General features: G+C 45.1%; 1 protein-coding gene across 2 annotated transcripts in view; it reads left to right on the top strand.

The window, feature by feature from the left end:
- faf1 (Fas (TNFRSF6) associated factor 1) overlaps window positions 1–13,719 on the top strand; it is a 59,417-nt gene that overhangs the window by 29,722 nt on the left and 15,976 nt on the right. For both annotated transcript variants that reach the window (XM_056604313.1, XM_056604312.1), the window contains exons 13-15: window positions 6,311–6,465; window positions 11,073–11,209; window positions 11,420–11,508. In XM_056604313.1, the coding sequence (XP_056460288.1) occupies window positions 6,311–6,465; window positions 11,073–11,209; window positions 11,420–11,508 (381 nt within the window). The remainder of the gene's footprint in view (window positions 1–6,310; window positions 6,466–11,072; window positions 11,210–11,419; window positions 11,509–13,719) is intronic.

The raw sequence follows: 13,719 nt of genomic DNA, 5'->3' as shown, positions 1-13,719 counted from the left end.
TCTCCAGCCGGAGAGACGACAGGGGAAGGAGAGGGGCAAACGGAAAGAGAGGGGCGACGAGTGTGAGAGAGTGGGGGAGGAGAGAGGGAGGAGAGGGAGAACGGGAAGGAAGGAGCACATCGGGAACGCAAACGGCGTGGAGAGAAAGTTAAGGAGGTGGAAAGAAGCAACCCCACGGGTTTAGAGGAGAGCGAGGCGCTGAGGGATGAACGGATTAGATAAAATATAAAGAGAGAGGGAGGGATAAAGAGAGAGGAAGGGAGAAAGAGAGAGGCAGGGAAGGTTGGCTTCCTGCCTGCGTCCCAGCCGATCTCCTCTCCCTAAGCCAGAGCAATATGGCCCTCGTCCCTGGTGCTCACACACATGCTCTCCGCTGACACATCCGCCCCCCGAAAACAACACAGGCTGTCAAAAATAGTATTCATTTTCATTGTGTTTAACTTGGTTTAGTTTTTTTTTTTTTTCAAGTGGGAGCTGGATTTAGGCTGCCAACTGTGCTTCAGCGGTAACGGGTTTAAATAAAGCTTGTGATCGTTTTTGAATGCTGGTGGTGGGTGGTGGTGGTGGTTCGGGGGTGGGCTAAAGGAAACAGTTTGATCTGTCGGTTGTGTCTGTCTCCTGCTGTGTTGAGGCTAGCCATCGTGACATCAACACATTCTGTCATTGACTGTTTCAATGCATAGTGGGCTGTGTTTGTGTGAGCGCGCGCATTTCCCTGGGATTCATCACATGTTCCCTCTCATCTGTCTCGCTTCGTCTCCCCATCTTGCTTTCCATTTCAAACTAAAATTGTCTGCTGCTGTCTCTTTTTGTCTGTCCCAATCCCCACCTCTCCATCTCCCTGTGTCTCTGTTGCCCTTGTCCCCGTTTGAAAGAGGCATGGGACCCGGTTGATCCCGTCTCATTAAGTGGATATTGGACTGAGGCAGGTTTGACTGCAGTAGGCGGACACACTTGGGTTTATATGCTGGGGGAATCAGTCTCACTCTTTCAAAGGCCCGGAGAGGCTAATCACTAAGCAAAACACTACGTTTGATGAAGTGTTTCTGAAAGTGTGTGTGTGTGTGTGTGTGTGTGTGTGTGTGTGTGTGTGTGTGTGTGTGTGTGTGTGTGTGTGTGTGTGTGTGTGTGTGTGTGTGTGTGTGTGTGTGTGTGTGTGTGCGCACGCATGTGTTTGCGTGTGTGTGTGTGTGTTTGGAGTGTTGTGCCTCAATCCATCCTTAATGAAAATGCTCTGGGCTGCCGAGCAGGACTCTCTTGGGGATCAGTGGGCCAGTCAGAGCGTAGGGACAGATAGGCCACCCATCACTTGTGGCCATCCCCTAAATCCCCATCAACGCAGCGGTTAATCGCGCTAACCCCAAGTGCCCCCTCTTCTCCTCCCCCACCTTCCCCCTCCCTCCCCCCCAGTCCGCCACACACAAAGACGCATCAAAATTCATAGGCTTGTCAAGAGAGGCGAGTTCAAGGATTTATCGCTGCCAAGTAGCCCTCTTCAAGGGCCGGTGGCCGAGCCTCCGAAGGGGCTGGAGGGAAAAGAGCAGCGCCGTTGAAGTGGTGGACTCGAGGAAAGGGTAGAGATCTGGGTCGAGATGTTGGCCGTTTACCGCCTCAGTCTGGCTGGGATTACGATGACACACTTTTGGGCCGGCCAGAAGGCAACTGCCTTGTTGAGTAGGAGTCAGGGGGTGACCGCCAGAGGAACAGCCTCTTCTGGAAGATGAGCTAAATCAGGGATGACCGCATAGAGTGAGGACGTTAGCGTTGTGTTACAGCTACTCACGTTTTTTGGGTCATAACAAACAGTGTTTTTTTTGCTTTGTCTAACGTTGTTATTTCTCTAAAGCAGATAATGTTATTCTTGTCCCCTGGACGGGACAGTTCCACATGGAGCATCGTCTCTGTTTATTGTTTCAGTCCACAGACTCACTTTGCTCAAGTAAAGTGAATTGTGGTAATTCTGACATAATTAACACAAATAATATTTAGATAGATGCTACTATTTAAAACATATTGTATTGTTGTAAGAAGATAAATGCAGTTGCAATGGATGCAACGTTGCAAAGGATTTCAGATAACTGGCCATGTCCCAAGCATATGAAGGACATTGAAACCCATTTAAAAATTTGACAAACTTTTTCTCTCAAAGCCTTTCTCTTGAGGCTTTTGCAGGTTCAGAAAGTGTCCGAATAAAGTGTATAATGTGTAAATAACGAAGGCGCGTCCCAGGGCTGGAAGCGTCTCGTTGGGGGGTCACTGAGCCCTATCTCTGCTTGTCATAAAGAGTGTTTTCAGTAGGGGGGGGGGCGTCAGTGGCCCCCCCATGGGGCTTACGGTGGACCTTAATGTGTTTTCCAAGAGTGTGTGTGTATGTGTTGGGGAGAGTGTGTGTGTTACTGGATCAGTCATCTGAGCTCTTCATTTTGAAGTGTTTGCTTTTCCAATGTGAGCTTACCGTCCAACGGAACGATGACTTTCTTGCCCCGCTCAATCCTGCTCTCCCTTCCCGCCCTCACCCCTCACTCTGCCTGTATCTTATTTGCCCATCTCCCCCCAAGCCCTGTTCAACATAGTTATAATTAAAACCTGCCTACCAACAACACAGAGAACATCTGCCCAGCAGGCCAGGCCTTAGGGCCCTAATGAAAACCACATCCGCGTTGGGAGAGGTTATTCAGCAGTCGTATAATCTGCAGCGGTCCCAATCTGTGGATTGAATACGACTGATGGCGTTGGAGCTATGTCGTGGATAATAGAATGATCCCAGCACTTTGATTTATAAAGCCTGTTGACGAAGACACATGTTTAAGAATGAACCGAATATTATGCACTAGGATTAATTAGATTCACCTTTTGTGCAACTGTTCTGACTGCGTTGGCTCAGTGTTTAATTTGTGTAAGGAAATGTTGCATCACAATATTGTTAAAGTTTAAACTTTAATTATTTTCGTTGAATATTTGATATTTAGTTGTAAATTGAGGATGAGTGAAGCATTAATTTGATTTATTGATTTATTATAATTATATATAACAAAAATGGGTTTAAAGGTATGTTCATTGCTCCTTTAGCTATTTAATCATTCAATCAAATAATTATGCAATGGAAAGGAAATGTCCTTTTTTTTAATATTATATTTAATTAATTGGTATGCTGCCTCACCTACTGGTTTCCTGTACATACCATATTGCCACAATATTGAATAGTGATAACATTAGTCTTGTAGTATTATGGGCTCTCTCCTTTGGCCTTGTATATATATTTTATATCCTCTTTTTGTATAACCTCCAATGGAAGTGTCTGGGACGCTGAGAACACTTGTTTCACACATGGCAGGTTTATAGCCTTTATGAGTCCATATCATGCAGACAAGGATGACTGGAACATACACCTGCCTGGCCCTGTGAGCCAAAGAGTACAGAGACTCCTATGTTGGAACCAAACAAACGCTTGTTTCACAGGTGTCATGTTGCGTTAACAAAGCAAACTGGCTAAGTCAGGCCAAATGAGGTGTAGGTGTGTGCGTGTGTGTAGATGTGCATGCGCGGGCATGCATGTACTAGGGTGTGTGTGTGTAGGGCTGTGTGTGTGTGTGTGTGTGTGTGTGTGTGTGTGTGTGTGTGTGTGTGTGTGTGTGTGTGTGTGTGTGTGTGTGTGTGTGTGTGTGTGTGTGTGTGTGTGTGTGTGTAAAAGAGTGAAAGGTCAATCAGAAACATTTAAGAGGTGTTCGAGAACTGCTGTTCCAGTGTAGTAGAATAAACACTTCTAGCTGATTGGTCATCGTCCTCACGTTAGTGTTCAGTGTTGGTCCGAAAGTTGCGACGTTTCGATTTTGTCATGATCTCCTCGCACAATGCTACATAAACACAACGCACTATTATAGGACGAATACAATATATTGTCTTACAAATGTCAAAAGACTGTCTGTGACTTTTTAAGATGTGGGTAATTATACATCTCCCCACAAAGATAGGATAATCAATCGTTGTCAGGAACAAAGATCTGATTCAACTCGCATATTGTTCAGACAGAATTGATTAATCCATTAATTAAAGTTACATTGTGCATTTCTTTTTTTAAATGTAATCTAAAATACATTTGTTCATGAGGATGCGAACGTGAATTGCCATTGCCATTGTAGATTTCACTAGTTGTTCTTTTCTGGATTCGCTATTGATTGACGCTCCCTGGGGAACTTATGGTGAAATAATGTTTATTCTGCAGGAGGCCTTAGGCTGAATCAATGCACACACACACACACACACACACACACACACACACACACACACACACACACACACACACACACACACACACACACACACACACACACACACACACACACACACACACACACACACACACACACACACACACACACACACACACACACACACACACACACACACCGACCGAGCTCAGGTTTAGGTGAACAGGTGTGTGGAAGGCTATGGGGTCACTATCTAACTCAGGTTGGACCTAGTAATTTAGTTGAGCGGGGGATTTTCTCCTCCCTGTTAAGAAAGGCAATACAAAAGATTCAACTTGAAAGAGGAGAGGGGACACAGGGGCATGGACAGTTTAACTAAGATGAAGGACGATGTTATTTGAACCTCCAGTTGGGGAAAAATGCCCATTTTGATTGGTCTTTACATTTGCTCTAATTGAGCATGTGCGCAAGCGCTAGTCTCTTAACTTGTGCATGTCACACAGTGGGACGCTTGTATGTCTACACATGTGTGTTGCGTTTGTGTGTGTGTGTGTTGGATTGTGTTCAATCCGAGCCTCCTCCCTCCCTCCCTCCCTCTCTCTTGCTCTCTGTCGCTTCTCTCTCAAGACTGCATTTCTCTCAGCATGAGTGTTTAATCTTTTCAGGCCGGCGAATTGGTCTTGTGAATGAGTCCCAAGCCCTTTCTCTCCAGGAGCCCAGGAGATTATTCTAAAGCTCTAATCGCTGAGCAAACACAGCAGTCTTCTCCCTCTCCCATTCCACACGGGCCACAATATAGCACAACTCTTTTCTTTATCTTTTCCTTCTTTTTTTTTTGTCAACTTTTCTCTCACTTTTAACAGGCTGTGTGGATTTTTCGCTTTCGGGTGTATGTAACCTTGCTTACCGCCCTCCTCCATGCTCCACCACCAGCAACACCCCCCGCCCACACCACCTACCCCTACTGAGTCTACCAACCAAATTATGGTCAGGTTGGGGGGACAAAAAAACAATACGCTATGGCGCGTGATTGTTCTATCTGGTTGTTTGTTTATTTGTGTTTTTTTCTTATTTATTTATATATATATATATATATATATATATATATATATATATATATATATATATATATCATAGCAGGAGAATTGACATGTAATTTAGAGTGCATTATTTTCTACATCGTCCCCGGGAACCTTTTGTGTTTGTGGGTGTGTTTGTTTTTTAATTAGTTTGTCAGCGGGGAGAATCTGCCGGGCTTATATGAAGGTGTCAATAGCCTAGGACTTAGAGCTTCGTCAATATTGTCTGGCCCCGTCGCGGTTAACCTGTACAGGCCGCTGGCATTTGGTGTAAAATAAATAGTGATTTGTCTGTTTTGTTTTTGTCCGTAGCGCCGCTTTCACCTCCTTCGAGAAGTTTTATTTACACCACGGTCCATGTGATTTTGAGTGGTATTTGCCTCTCTGTTTTATTTTTATTTTTTATTCCTCCCCTGTCGTCGTCCGCGCGCGTCTCTGCGTCGGGGCATGGAAGCCGTGCGGCCCCTGGAAGCCGTGCGGCCCCTGGTCCTAATTCTCTCCCACAGGTCATCTTATGGTCCTGTAGAGATCTTATGGTCCATGTCACGAGCGGCGTGATGACTACAACATAAGGCAGTACAACGCCCCCACCGCCCCCTTTCAGCCATGTTTAGGGCAGAATTAGAAGTAGTCAATACTGTGTTTCTCTTTTCCCCTTCCACTATTTTTCTATTGGTTAATTTCATTCAATTCACAGCATATGTAACACATGGGCTTGCGTTTCCCAGTTTCCAATCCGCTTTCTTTACACATTAAATCGGGTGACTGCAATTGATCCAGATTAAAAAAAGGTTATTTGCGATAGTGTTTGCAGGTCTTGTGTGGTATCTAGCTAATACTCTAGGAAAGAAATGCTGAACTCTGATTTTAGGACATCAATGGTCTTTTTTCAGTTCAACGATTTGAGAAACGTACATATAGGAAAGTATAAAAATCCTATTAACTGTGCATTTCCTCCCTTTTCTTTCTCCCTCTCTTTTGGTTGCTCTTTCGCTCTCGCTCTCTCTCTCACCCTGGCCACAGAGAAAGCTGCTGGCCATCTACCTCCACAACGACGAGAGTGTACTTAGCAACGTCTTCTGCTCCCAGATGATGTGCGCCGACTCCATCGTCGCCTACCTGAGCCAGAACTTCATCACATGGGCCTGGGATGTCACTAAAGAAGCTAACAAGGCCAGGTACCTTATGGCGTGCTACATCAGCAGAACCATTCCACGGGGGTGCATTATTTTTCAACAACAGTTCTGAGTAAATGTGCTACATATCCAACGTTATGGACAAATATAAATGTTGACAAGATGTTTCCATGCCAACCGAAAAATCAATAAAGGCACAGTGACGTAGAAGAAAATTTAAAATAAATATAGGCCAATTAATTTGAATAAGAACAATAATGTTGTATATATATGTCACTGATATCTAATTACTGTTGGTAATTGTGGTATGAGCTTACATCGTATATTAAATAAAGGTAGATAATTGATCTTGAAGATAAGAAAATATTTTATCCATGCTGACTCAACATAGGGAGGTTTCATCTGCAAAGAATATCATGTGATTGGTTTTCTGCCTACTGCCAATATCTGAAGCCCATGGCTGGACCTATATTTCTGTATCTTTGTGCGGTCTCTTTAACTTGAGAACCTTTTGAAGGAGACCGTTGCGCATTTGAACAAAAGATGTTTGCGGGATGTTGTGCTCTGATTGGCTGGACTTGACTAATCTGTTTGAACGCAGGGGCCATGGGGGTTGAGCCCTGAGTTCAGACATCTCCATCTCTGCGGTCAGTGGGACGGCCGAGCCTATTCTTTGTGGTAACATTAAGCCATACGAGGGCCTGATGGCGGTGTTTTGTTATTTAACTAGACTGAGACTTTCTTCCACTGTTCACACGGCCAAACACCAGATGTTGAAGATCTAGAGCTAGGAGTGGCCAAAAATCCGCTTTTATGCATGTGCAAGCTCTACACCCTCTCGATATAAAATCAGATATGTTGCCCATATAGCCCATGGGGCCTTTTGGCTCTTAAGCCGAGGGCCTTATCTTAAATTGTATGTAGCTATGAAATTCACATTTGAGGTGTTGAGGAGAGCCAGGGCAAGGACATGTCCCCTGTTCACCCAGAGTCGGTCATCAGCCCAGCGTTGACAATCCTTCACCGCCTCTCCTCAATGCACCTCGCCCTTTCATTTGAACCACTTTCTTTCTTTCCCTCTTTACCTCCCTCCTTCGCCATTCTCACTCTCTCTCTCTCTCTCTTTCTTGCTCGGTCTCTTTCTCTCCCTCTCCCCCGTCCCTGCGTTATGAATGCCCCCTGGTAGGAAGCGTTTAAGAAAAGCCCCTCACCCTCTGACCTCACCCCATCATTATTCCCTTTAGAGATATTCACCGCTTGCTTCATTCCACACTCTTTCTCTCATTCTCCTTCTCTCTTTTTCTTTCTCCTTTTGCTTTTTGCCCCAGCGGAGTCTTTTTTTATTGCTCGTAGAAAAAAATGCCAGGCAACATCTGGGGCTTTTCATCGCACACAGCCAGTCACAGCTTCCCCGCTAACGCATGCATGCACACATGCACAGGTGCCCCACGTGCACGCTTGCATCCACATGCACTGTCGCTGGTGAATTCTCACGCTCCATGGTTGATCCAGAGTGACGAGTGATTGGCATTAGTCACAGGGGCTGTAACGAAGGTGTGTGTGTGTGTGTGTGTGTGTGTGTGTGTGTGTGTGTGTGTGTGTGCGTGTGCTATATGAACCTGCTGCTATTGGAATGTAGAGTTGCCTCTCTTTATTCTCACAGTCCTCAATGTTTAATGATTAATTATGCATAACGGCAGTACTGCTGATTGCATGCTAATGTGTAATTGTCCCCCATGGGAACGGCATGTGATCTATCACAGACACGACAGTCTCTCTGCACATTCCAAATATTGAAACGTTTAATAGAGGAGACTAAACTGATTTCTTTTTTTCTGCCGTCATGCTTTGTGTGGAAATATGAGTCAGTTCTTGTATGGCGATGTGTCCATTCATTGGACCAGCATGGTGCCTAGTCACCAGTTCATTAAGATTAATTATAACTTATACATATATACTTGTGTAACCACGTTGTTACTAATCATTTAATTGTGCACCCATTTTGTTTATGTATAGCTCCTAGACTTGCAGCTATACAGAAACTAAATCCATGATTATAACAAAACACATGATTTCGACATACAAAATAATTCTACATAATAACACATGCACAAACACGCATATAGGTACATAAAAATGCAGTCAAAATGTTTTATTCTATGAATCGTACGACTAGTTTATTGCTACACCCTTATTCCTAGTAATTTCACACGCACTGCAGGACGAACACAAAGCAAAAAAATGCAAACCACTCAATGTGTCCCGCACACTTGACTGTTGGCTGTCCTTCGACCCAGATGCAAACGTGATTACCATTGGTGAGAGGACGTGGGCCCTCGTCCAATCATAACATGTCCTCGCTCGTTTTTTAAAGCAATAACGCCCAAGTAACACACTGAGCACAAGACGCGCTGCATCCGGTTCCCATACATGTGGCGGGGCGGAAAGATTTCCCGCAGCGCAACTGTACCCTCCTGGCTCTGCAGCTGCCAATCCCAGCCCCTGTCGTCGTGCCGACCGCCTGTCGTCTCTGGTGCTCAGCCACCGCACTGACGGAGGAGAACGTTAACTTGACTTGCTGGGGGGGGGGGGGGACATTATCCATTTTAGCTACCTGAGTGTGCTTCCAGACGCGTTAGGGTTGAGTGCGGTGACGAATTTGAACATGTCCATCACATTAGTCACCCAACCAAGAGCCAAAAGGTCATGAATGTTGAGGTTTTTGTTTTGCAGTTTTTGTCCGTGGTTTCGCGACTTTGGTAATGAGGGTGTTTTTCTTTTTCTAAATTTGACATGTCTGGTGAGGATTGTGTCAGGGCCTCTGGGTGCCCTGAGTGTAGCTCCGGCTGCATTCTTTAGCGAGATGCTTTCGCGGCAGGTTTAGGAAGCCCTGAACTGTTCACCTCAGCTCCCTGGGGTTAGCCCCACTTCCTCCTTCACTCACTGTTGTGTCAGTACTTGTTCCATACATGGGTCTGTATCCATGTGTTCATGTTCCTTTCCTGCTCCTGTAACTCTGAGGCAGGCGCTGAGGGCAAACCACGATTCTGCATCCAAGGAGTCATTCCACCATTTATAATAGACAATGGACGTTCCCCATTTAAAAAGTCATTATTATCCCACCATTTTTTTCTTATCTCCACGATGAATGAATGGTGATAATGTCGAGTCCTTAAATGCAGAAGCACAGCCTAAGAAAGCCTTGAACTGACCCCTGAGAAGACGACGGAGTGTGTTTGATGAGGGTAGTGAGATTGGGTTTCCCTTCAAGGTGGGGTCCATTGTCACCCCAGACTTTCATTAAGGTTTAGAGTTTCCCTCCGAGCTATTGTTGTGGTCGGCCTTGGCCGAGGGCTTTACAAGAACCAGTGTCAAGATCAAAACGCACTGCAGGAGTTGGGGTACCTTGACAGCCCCTGTTTGAGAAGGGCTACGCCAGGTCACAGGAAGTTCAGGGTTTAAAAGTATGTAAAATGTGCCCTGGGTCAGATTTATTTATCTATTTAGCAGCGATGTTTATTAGAGGTCTAGCGTTCATCTATACAAAACATATTTGAAGGCCTTAATTTTCTTATTCTTCTCATGAACATTTCTGAGTTGATGTCTTAGCTTTTTTCAAATAGAGTAGGTCGACCATTTGAGTGGATTGTTTCGAAAACAAGGCAGAACAACAAAAGCGTTGGAGGAACATCGATACAGTTTAATCCAAAGTATTTTCACATTTGAAAATGCAACATTCCTGACATTCACGATTATCCCGATTCATCCCAGAGCGTTCTCGCGCTCACACCTGTTCCAGCATTCGGAACTTGGCCCGAGTCTCTCTGGTCTTAACTTTAATTCATGTTTTTAATTTGAAGGCAGTCTGTTCCGACCACGTCACCTCATCTCCCCCTGACCCTCTGCCACTCTGCCTCGCTCCATTACTCCTGCATTTTACCAGCCCAGTTATTAAAGTAGATCTTATTAAAAGGAGGCGGCGGCAGGAGGAGGAGGAAAAAGCTAATCTATATTTGCATTCACTCTATAGCAATTCATTAATATTATGACATTTACAGCGAGCGCTGGGCAGGGCTCCGGCTGCCTGCTACCCTTTTCCTTCCCTGAAATGTTAATTTAAAAAGTTCTGTCTTTGTAATGGAATAAGAAATCCTCTCTTGCCCTATCAATTCAGGGAGCCTGGTGAGGAATACAAATTTATATGCGGGTTCCTATTTAGACAGCGTGTCACTCTGATGGAACGAGGGAAAAGGCAGAATTGGTTTTAAAGTCTTTAATGCCGTGAGTTTGGTGTATTTCTCCTTTGTGCTTTGCATATGGAATGTCGGTAAATACACACGTGTGTGTGTGTGTGTGTGTGTGTGTGTGTGTGTGTGTGTGTGTGTGTGTGTGTGTGTGTGTGTGTGTGTGTGTGTGTGTGTGTGTGTGTGTGTGTGTGTGTGTGTGTGTGTGTGTGTCAAGGCAGGCGGGTCTAATACACACAAATGTCTCTGTAATGGACTCAAATGTAACTCCTCTAGCCTATCCATTTGCCTTTGTTATCTTATTTGCATAATTTGTAGCCGCATGTCTGTTAACCACGGCAGAGACGAGGCCTGTGTGTGGGAAAAAAAAAGAAACTAATTTCCGCCCTAATTTTTGTGTTCCAGACTACTCACCATGTGCACAAGGCATTTTGGCAGTGTGGTGGCACAGACCATACGGACCTACAAGACGGACCAGTTCCCCCTGCTCCTCATAGTTATGGGCAAACGCACGTCCAACGAAGTGTTAAACGTCATTCAAGGTTATTATAATCGACGACTCAAATGTTTTTCCACCCATTAGAATTCATTTCAATATTTCCTTTTCATTTCAATGTTAATTTCAATGTCCTACTTGGTGATCATTCTTTTTGTGTCTACAAATATTTCTGCGGTGTCCAACGGTCCGCTCTCTCTCTATCTCTCTCTCTCTCTCTCTGTCTTGACTCCTTGTTGTTCGTTGATGTGTTTAGGGAACACGACAGTGGATGAGCTGATGATGAGGCTAATGGGGGCCCAAGAAATCTTCACAGCACAACAACAAGAGGACATCAAGGACGAGGTAAGGGGGAATCCACCGTTTTCCTTTTTCCGCTGGGACCAAATAGAGGTTCCTTGTGGTAGACATTCAGGGGTGGAAGTCATGGTTTGTTATTGAGAGTTAAACTGTGGGTTGGGCTCCATAACCAAAATGACTTGAATGTGTCCCTCCGATTTGGGATCTAACCCACTACACACCCTATTTACTGGTAACGATCAGTAGTACAGTAACCCAGGTGTACACAGAGTCCCCCGTACTAACGACCAACCGTGTCTAGCTCTTGTGAGGGAAGGCCACTTGAGTGGGTCTGATGTCGGGCGACGTGAGCAGAGCTAAACGACAACATGCTGGGACACATCACAAAGAGTCGTAGGAGGAATGCAAACAGCATACATGCCATTGAACTCAGAGTCCAGAGGGGGGGGGGTACAGCACCCTTTCGCCCCCCTCCCCCCGACCGACCCCCCCCCCCCTCTCTCCTTTTAGTGTGAGTCGACTGTGGCCTTTCGGTGTCTGAATAGGCACAGGATACAGAGTTGTCCCCTGAGTCAACCTCGTGTGTCTGCCCGTCGGTGCGCTCCACGGCCTCCGTCCTCCGCGGCCTGCGTTTAATCCAATAGACCCAGGACAAACACCATTCAAGGGCTCCGCTCCGCAGAAGAAAGCCCAGCCGCAGTGGCTCTACCCCCTTTCATGTCGGGAGAGACGGCCCGCTCTCTGGGACAGTACGACGAGAGAGGTTTCCCTCACTGTCAAAGACTCCCCCCCCCCCCCCCCCACACACACACACACACACACACACACACACACACAAACCCAGTCTTCCCTTTGTGTCCGTCAAAGAGTGAGCTCGCCCTTTTTCGGTTGTTGGTTTGGTCAATGACTTCAATCAGGGTCTGGAATACAGCTCTATGCGCCTTTTGCTTTGCAGGCCGTTGGATGTTTTAGTGATGTTGATCTCTCTTTTTTAAAGGAAGATCATCTGTTTGCATCAAACAGTTCCATTGGGAGCAATCACCTGGAGCATTGTTGGCTTGTTGGGAAAGTGAAAGTACAACTTCTTTCTACTGTAGAGAGGGGGTACAGTTTACATTTTCTCTCTACTATTAACATTAGTATTTGCAGCATATTATTACCATTATATTTCAAAATAAATTATTCAAATAGTATTGGTACTATTTTATTAGCATCAGATCAAAATAAAGTTAAAGTATTCGTAGTATATTATTAGCATTAGTTTGCAGTGTATATATTTTAGCATCAATAGTTTATTATGATTAATAGCATATATTGTGTTTTCATTTTGACCAAACCATCATTGTCTTCCAATGGGACATATCGTATGGCTTTGGTCTGCACAGTCGATGACGCGAGACTTCACCCTGCTGTGACCTCAGGTTCCCCCAGACTATTAAGTCACTCAGACATCTGCCTTGCCTATGTTTGACTACTGTAACTAATTTAGTCCAGTGTCACACCATCATAGGTATTTAGCCGTCTCAAATCAGCCAGTCACCCGTGCAGTGAGTCAACTCTGCTATCTCAACAATGTCTTACCCCGTCCATGGGAACCTAGGGGATCATGGACTGTGTCGTCACCGCCAGCCCCGCGGCACGACCTCTCCTCTCTGTGTTGAGTCGGTGACTCTCAAGGGATGGAGATCTGCAGTCACATCAAATGACAAGAGAATGTCCTCTTGACACAGATCAAGCCTGCTCAACAGAAACCACCAGAGCTATTCTGATGATGTACCTGTCGTGATTCACAAGGTTGCGATTGGGGTGTTGGATGTTGTCTGCTAGTGTGTTCTTGTTGTTTGGTACATAGTACTCATTCCGTTTGTCTGTAGGCAACTGTGCCACATGCCTTGAGTAGTTCAAGCTTGTGTGGGTAAAGTAAAAAGGCCCTCCCTCATTAGCGTTCATTTGTGAGATCTTGAATGCTTTAATACAGAGTGAGTCTTTAATGGGTTGCACGGGTTCTTAAAGGTGTGACTCTATTGGGACGGTCACTTGTATGCTAAAACAGGAATTATTGTGTTTTTAATTTTTCAAACACCGTGATCAATACCATACCTATTTCTTGATCATTCTAAAAGCATGTTTCCTTCCGTTTACCATCATGTGTAAACCTCATTGTAATACATGAGCTCTCTCCAAAACCTCATTGTAATACATGAACTCTGCTTTCGTTTATCTGTTCATTTGGACATTACTTTGCCTTTATGTTGG

The sequence above is a fragment of the Gadus chalcogrammus genome, chromosome 12, assembly GCF_026213295.1.
Source record: "Gadus chalcogrammus isolate NIFS_2021 chromosome 12, NIFS_Gcha_1.0, whole genome shotgun sequence".
NCBI classification, from domain to species: Eukaryota; Metazoa; Chordata; class Actinopteri; order Gadiformes; family Gadidae; genus Gadus; species Gadus chalcogrammus.
The sequence above is the reverse complement of the archived record's forward strand: the minus strand, read 5'-3'. Positions and strand labels throughout refer to the sequence as shown.